A 6490-nucleotide genomic window follows, 5' to 3' on the forward strand; every position below is an offset into this window, starting at 1 on the left:
ACGAAGCCCTAAGTTGGCCACAAACACCTTGAGAAGGGACATTTCTCTAGATCCACTTCACTAAACCAGAAAAAAAAAACTACCTTGAGAATTGGGTTTGCGTAAAAATCATGGCGACCATCAATCCCAAGATTATCTTCATCACCAAGATAAACGCAAATAAAAGAAAAAAAGGAAAAAGAAAAAGAGAAAACAAAAATGCTCTTTCTCCACTTTCTCTAAAGCTTTGCTGTCCTGAACTAAAATGGATTTAATTTATGTATTCTTGTTATGTAAAAAAAAAAATCTTACATCATCAATATATTTTAAGGTTGCCCCGGACACTATACATAATGGAAGTTTAATATAACATGCTGTCTTTTATATTATGGTAAGTAACTTGTCGAATTTATGTGTTACATTAATTTCATAATTATATGAACGTGTATTTATAATTATCTTTTTAAATGATGTGGTAGTAAAAAAAATTGTGCACAAAAGTTAAACCAAAATAAACGTAAAGACCTTGCCATCAATTCCCACAAACCAAGGCTCCCAAACTTCATCATTTTCAGTTAGACAAGTGAAAAAGGTAAAGAGACCACAAGTAAACAACACAACAAATAAGCAATAGACGTGGAAAACAACAAAGAAAAAGATTCATCTCTCTCTTCTTTCTAATTGTTTCTCCATTTTTCTGAAAGAGAGAATATGGAATTTGAAGTAGCGTGTACTCTATAGTAAATATAATTTCCGAAAACTACTTAGTATAGTGGAGTAGTAATATTCTTTTCACTCACTAACTCACGGCGTCTGTCTTCTGTTGGTGTTGGTGTCACAGTGATTTGGACGTGAAAGCGCCCATCATATCATGTCTATATTGACATTGATAGTTGATATGTTACTTGGCTTCTTCATGTCCTCTTTGACCCCTATCTAGCTACTACCTACCCCCCCCCCCCCTTAATTTTCCTTTCTTATATTCATTTATTATTCCTATCTTTTTTTCTTTCCTCCATTATATTTTGAAGTTCTTGAACTGAAAGAGATAGAGAGCGAAATACAAAATGGGATCTTTAGGTGGAGAAGTAGTACAATATCTGAAGAATAAGAAGGCAATGTGGTTATATCCAAAGGTGATGGGTGTTCATCCTTCTGAAAGATGGGGTCATTCTTCTTGTTACTCTAATGGCTTTGTTTATGTTTTCGGGGTAAGTTGAAAATATTTTTCATGAATTCTTTTATTATAAGTTTGATAATAGTAAGTCTTTCTTCTTTCTATATTTGTTTCTTGAAAAATATTGGTTGGAACTGTATTTTCCTATTCCAGAGAGGATGTTGTGGATTGAATAATTTCTGAGTTAGTTTTGCCGTGCTTTCATTCCTTCATGTTACTGTATGGTTATTTTTGGTTATTAGCAGCTACTCTTTCTAAAGCTGTCCTTTTTGTTTTCCTATATTATAACTCCTCTTTTGTTTTTTGTTGTCCTAATGTTGATAAATCAGCTCAACTAAATTGGTGTATAGATGCATGCATATGGTCCTTTCTTGTTTCTTCTTCCAGGAAAAGCAACAAGAAAGCAAAAGAACGGAAAGGGAATATAAAACGAAGGAGAATTGAATTTTTTCTACTTTCAGTTTTGTCTCTTTTGTATTTCGTTTTCAACCTAGAAAATAGTGATTTTCTGTAGCAAGTGTTTGAATTTGTTGATGTTCATGACCATTCAAAGTAAAAATTGGACAAGGCCTTTTCATCTCAGTTGAGTTTTACATGACTATTTTACATTTATTAATGATAATTTTTTAAAAAGGTTTCGTAACTCAGTTTTTTGGACTTTATAAAAATTGGAACTACAAAAACTGGTCTTTCATGCAAATATTCATTGTTTGGTTGGGGGGAGGATGTCAAACTTTTCACAAGATGTTTTTTTTTGTTATATTTGTTTATATATATATATATATATATATATATATATATATATATATATATATTTACTTATGTTTCTTTTGTCTAGATATTGAACAGGAGGATCATGCTATTTATTTTTTATTTTTTTCCACTGTTCTTCAACAGTTGTTCTGGGACTTAAATGTTGCCCAAAACAAAACATCTTTTGGTAGGTGAAACTTAATCCGTTAAGATTTATCAAGAAGACAGCTTTCCACTAGGCTGAAAATGTCTTGGTCCTGTTTGACATGTGTTTGATAAAGAAGATATTCTCTGTTCTAGAGAAATTAAGTGATCCATAGCAGTGTTAATATGTTCATCAGCATATGTCTAGACAATTTTATTTGTTAATTGGTTGATATATTCTAGCAGTTTTTTATAGACTCAGAAACTAAGCTGCTAAATGTTATATGTATATTACATAACTTCTCCGTTACAATCTTATAACTTAATTCAATTAAGTCATATTTCAGGGATGTCGTGGTGGTTTACATTTTAGCGATGTAATTGTACTAAATCTTGAGGCAATGGCTTGGAGCATTCTTGTGACGACAGGGCAAGGACCAGGGCCAAGAGACAGCCACAGTGCTGTTCTTGTTGGCCACAGGATGGTCGTATTTGGGGGTACGAATGGTTCAAGGAAGGTCAATGATCTCCATGTATTGGATATCAGGAGCCAAGAATGGACTCAACTTGAATGCCAAGGCATTCCGCCTTCACCGCGTGAAAGTCACACGGCTACTCTAGTTGGTGGTGATAAAATAGTGATTTTTGGTGGTAGCGGTGAAGGCGAGGGGAACTATTTGAACGATTTACATGTTTTGGACCTAAAAAGTATGAAGTGGACATCTCCCGAAGTGAGGGGTGAGATGCCTATTCCCAGGGATAGCCACAGTGCTGTTGCAATCGGTAATAGGCTCTATATATATGGTGGAGATTGTGGTGACCGATATCAAGGTGATGTCGATGTGCTTGATATGGATACACTAATGTGGTCAAAGGTACTAGCTTCAGTCTTCATGATTCCTTTCTAATTCATATAGATTTTTGATTCACAGTCTGGATATCGAGATAAAGATTATCTAAAGATTGTGTAAGCTGATGGTTACTTCATTTTCTTACCAGCTGGATGTTCTTGGATCTTCACCTGGTGCTCGAGCAGGTCATGCCTCTGTGAATTTTGGGTCAAAGGCAAGTAACTGATGCTGTCTGTAGTCTTTCTGTAAATAGTTACTTTGCTTTAGTATGGAGTGAAATTTTGTTGATTTTTTCCCCTTACTAATAATTGTGTGCTTGTATAAACGCACGTTCAACTGTTGTGCTGAACCTTCATTCTAGTTGAGCAATTATCTGTGAATGATCTTGCAATGCTGTGCTTTACAGGTATATGTGATTGGTGGAGTTGGAGACAAGAAGTACTACAATGATGTTTGGGTTCTTGATGTGACAAATTCTTCTTGGACTCAGCTTGATGTTATGGGACAAAAACCACAGGGGCGATTTTCTCATACTGCTGCTGCCAGGAACACGGATATTGTAATCTATGGAGGGTGAGCCTTTTACCAGTTTTGATCCCTTCTTTCCTGTTCAATTTCAGTTGATTTTATATCTTTGCATTTTGTGTACCTTGCAGTTGCGGTGAGGATGAGCGGCCGCTCAATGAGTTGCTTATCTTGCAGTTTGGAGTAGAACATCCTAATGGGAATAGCGGCGTTTCTGGTGGCAGAAATACAAGTCATTATGATAAGAAAAGGTTTCTGAGAGAGAGAGACAATAGCTCGGTACAAAAGACCAAAATCTCTATTCTTTTCCTATGAATTTATAACAATTTAAGATCAAATATCTGATTCATTTTTAATTGGATTAGCAGGAAGCTATATGTAGGAGAAGGAAGGAAGATATAGTAGCAATGGGATCTCAAGAACTTGAATTCGTATCAAAAGCAGCTTTTCGCTTTAGTTCTGGTAGGTTATGAAATGATTTTGTCATGTTAGCAGCAAGTAGTTTCAAGAAATGAACTATGCATGACTAACTTATAACTTTCATGTATTTCGGAAGACACATTGCATCCAAAGAGGAGAAGAATGAGTAACAATTCACACATATTTAATCTGGAGTCAGAGCCGGAAGATCAGTCTCCTTCTCTATCTCAGCGTTCACCTCCGTCCCAATCTGATCCGGAAATGAGCTCTGTTAAGCCACATTCCGGTTCTGGAACTGCATCAGAACGGTTTCTCTTAGCAAGACAGCAACATTTGACCCCTCACAATTGCCCGCCAAACCCGAAGAATGTCATAACAAGGAATCCTCGTGATATGCACTTATTTCGAGAACAATTAAATCCGTCAAACTCAGGACATGTATCTGCCCTTCTTATGGATAAGCAGGAAATGCAATGCCAATCCTTGGAGGCCGGACGATTCCATAACTTGGTAAATATGCCGTTCAAGTTGGCAATATTTTGTTGGTCATTTTACAGTTCATTGTAGTATTCCCTTTTTTGTATTAAATAAGAACCTAATATCTGTATATATATTACTCAGATTGGAGCTGAGATCCGGGGAAAAGTTGATGGAGCATTTGATTCTGGTTATCTAATGACTGCCATTGTTAATGGAAAGATTTTTCGAGGTGTTCTGTTTGCTCCGGTAAGCTCACACACCTCTTATACCATTCACTTTAACCTAAATTATCAAGTAGTCAAACTCAACATTCACTTGCTTCTTATAAACAAGGCACCAGATCTATTACCACGAGGACCCGTCCTAGGTCAGAATCCTTCACCCTCTCCAGGACAGAATATTGGTGTCAACTACGCAAACACACACGTAAACCATGTAAGTGTAGCTTGTCGAAGGCAAACTCAGCAGTTGGTGCAAATGCAAGTTCCAGAACTCGGACGACAGAGCTTAGGGAAGGTTCCAGTTAGAAGATCAACATCACTAATGAGATCATCTCAACTAGACAAAGATGCAAAGCAAAGAAGTGAACTTGAAGGAGTGGTTCTCACACTAGGAGGTCCAGGATGTGGCAAAACTTAGATGACTTGATAAAATGATGTAGAGAACTAGAAATTGTCATATGTGGTCTCATGAATGTGTTTTTTGTACATGCTAAGGTAGATTGAATCCATTCTATTATCCCTTTCAAATCTTTAATTGTTAAGTTGACCAGTAAAGCTAGTTTAGTCTGCCTCCTTAGTCCTCTCCATTAAATCAGATATGTATCCGCTCTTTCTGTAATATGAAGCAAAGTGTTGGTCATTTTCCAGTAGTTATTTTCACTTTGGTGTGCATAACATTTGATTAGTGAGTTGTTAGTTTGACACTTGGAATTATAGTTCACTGTTGTAAGCTATGCCAAATGCCCTTCTTTGCAGCTTGTTTAAGCTAGTTCAACCAAATTCTTTCTTCACAGTATTTTAGGTGCATTTTACTTTTAATAACGAATTACATTTTCAATTATCCACTTTAGTGCAATAAACGATCGTATTGTATTTTGATTAATTGTTAGATATATCTTTGCGTATAACTGACTTTCTAGGTCATGATTTTCTTCCGAGGGTCTTCCGGAAATAGCTTCTCTATACCTCTGGGGTTGGGGTAAGGTCTGGGTATATTTTACTACCCTCTCCGGACCCCACTAGTAGTGGTTGTCGTTGTTGATTTTCCTCCATTCCCAAATGCCAATCCTCTTGCCCCCGAACTTGTATACAATCTTCTTTTTTCTTTTCTTATTTTTTTTTATATATTTTTATTTCAATTAGTAGAGAGAAACTCAAACAAGATTCTTTTCCACTCTTTGATCTTCTCGTATTTGTATCTTTTTTCTCTCAACAAAATCAGAGAGTATTTATCTAGTACTCTCTTATCCACTTTAATTGATTTTTGATTCTTTTCATATATATTAACGAATTTACCTTTTATCATTAATTAACAATAAAATTGATCATATTAGCCTTTACTATCTCTTTAATTTGTTCATTAAAAATATAACAGATATACTCCAAGACTCTTTACTCCAAGAGATGTTTGAAAAAAATGTTAATTCCTTCTTATATCTGAAAAATTAAATATTATAGACTACAAAAAAAGATAAAAATAAATTAAAGTGGACCGAAAGGAGTAATGCATTAAGGATATGATATATCCAAAAGAACATACAATACAAAATCATGTATCAAAAAAACTGGAAATTTCTCTAAGTTATTTGTATACTTTGATTTTCATTTAAGTACTACAAATCAAAGGCGAATTCAGGATTTTGGCAAGATGGGTGCACTATTAAGAAGAGGTGGATGCAAAATATAAATTTTACGGGTTCAACCTTTGGTTCTTACGATTGCGTACCCATTGCACTTTTGGAATTATAAGTTCATTTTTTTTAAATAGTACTTTTCTTACATCTATATCTATTTTTCATGTTGAAAATATTGAGATCAGTTGAACCCATTGACTATATGCTACATCATACACTGCTATTAGTTTTAATATACACATTTTGTTTAATCATATAAGATTATACATCGACAAAAGAAGAATAGAAATTTCAATGTGTGAAAAT

General features: G+C 34.9%; 1 protein-coding gene across 4 annotated transcripts; it reads left to right on the forward strand.

The window, feature by feature from the left end:
- Positions 1 to 529: 529 nt before the first annotated feature.
- On the forward strand, positions 530 to 5210 carry LOC104102949 (uncharacterized). Of its 4 annotated transcripts, none has more exons than XM_033657898.2 (9): positions 530 to 1190; positions 2401 to 2928; positions 3053 to 3118; positions 3311 to 3477; positions 3561 to 3708; positions 3795 to 3891; positions 3986 to 4359; positions 4471 to 4575; positions 4663 to 5210. In XM_033657898.2, exons 1-9 carry the CDS (start codon positions 1047 to 1049, stop codon positions 4966 to 4968), a joined length of 1935 nt encoding a protein of 644 aa, XP_033513789.1. In that variant the 5' UTR covers positions 530 to 1046; the 3' UTR covers positions 4969 to 5210. The 4 variants fall into 4 exon arrangements, with proteins under 4 accessions (XP_033513789.1, XP_009609100.1, XP_033513791.1 ...); XM_009610805.4 differs by having other exon boundaries at positions 532 to 1190; positions 3798 to 3891; XM_033657900.2 differs by lacking the exon at positions 530 to 1190 and adding an exon at positions 1255 to 1738.
- The last annotated feature ends 1280 nt before the right edge of the window (positions 5211 to 6490 follow it).

The sequence above is a fragment of the Nicotiana tomentosiformis genome, chromosome 1 (assembly GCF_000390325.3).
Source record: "Nicotiana tomentosiformis chromosome 1, ASM39032v3, whole genome shotgun sequence".
NCBI lineage: Eukaryota > Viridiplantae > Streptophyta > Magnoliopsida > Solanales > Solanaceae > Nicotiana > Nicotiana tomentosiformis.

Bases quoted from the DNA above. Each gene is read 5' to 3' on its own strand.
- LOC104102949 (XM_033657898.2), top strand. From the start codon at position 1,047: ATGGGATCTTTAGGTGGAGAAGTAGTACAATATCTGAAGAATAAGAAG. The intron at 2,929-3,052 runs GTACTAGCTTCA...TTTTCTTACCAG, and splicing joins ATACACTAATGTGGTCAAAG to CTGGATGTTCTTGGATCTTC. The intron at 3,892-3,985 runs GTAGGTTATGAA...GTATTTCGGAAG, and splicing joins AGCTTTTCGCTTTAGTTCTG to ACACATTGCATCCAAAGAGG.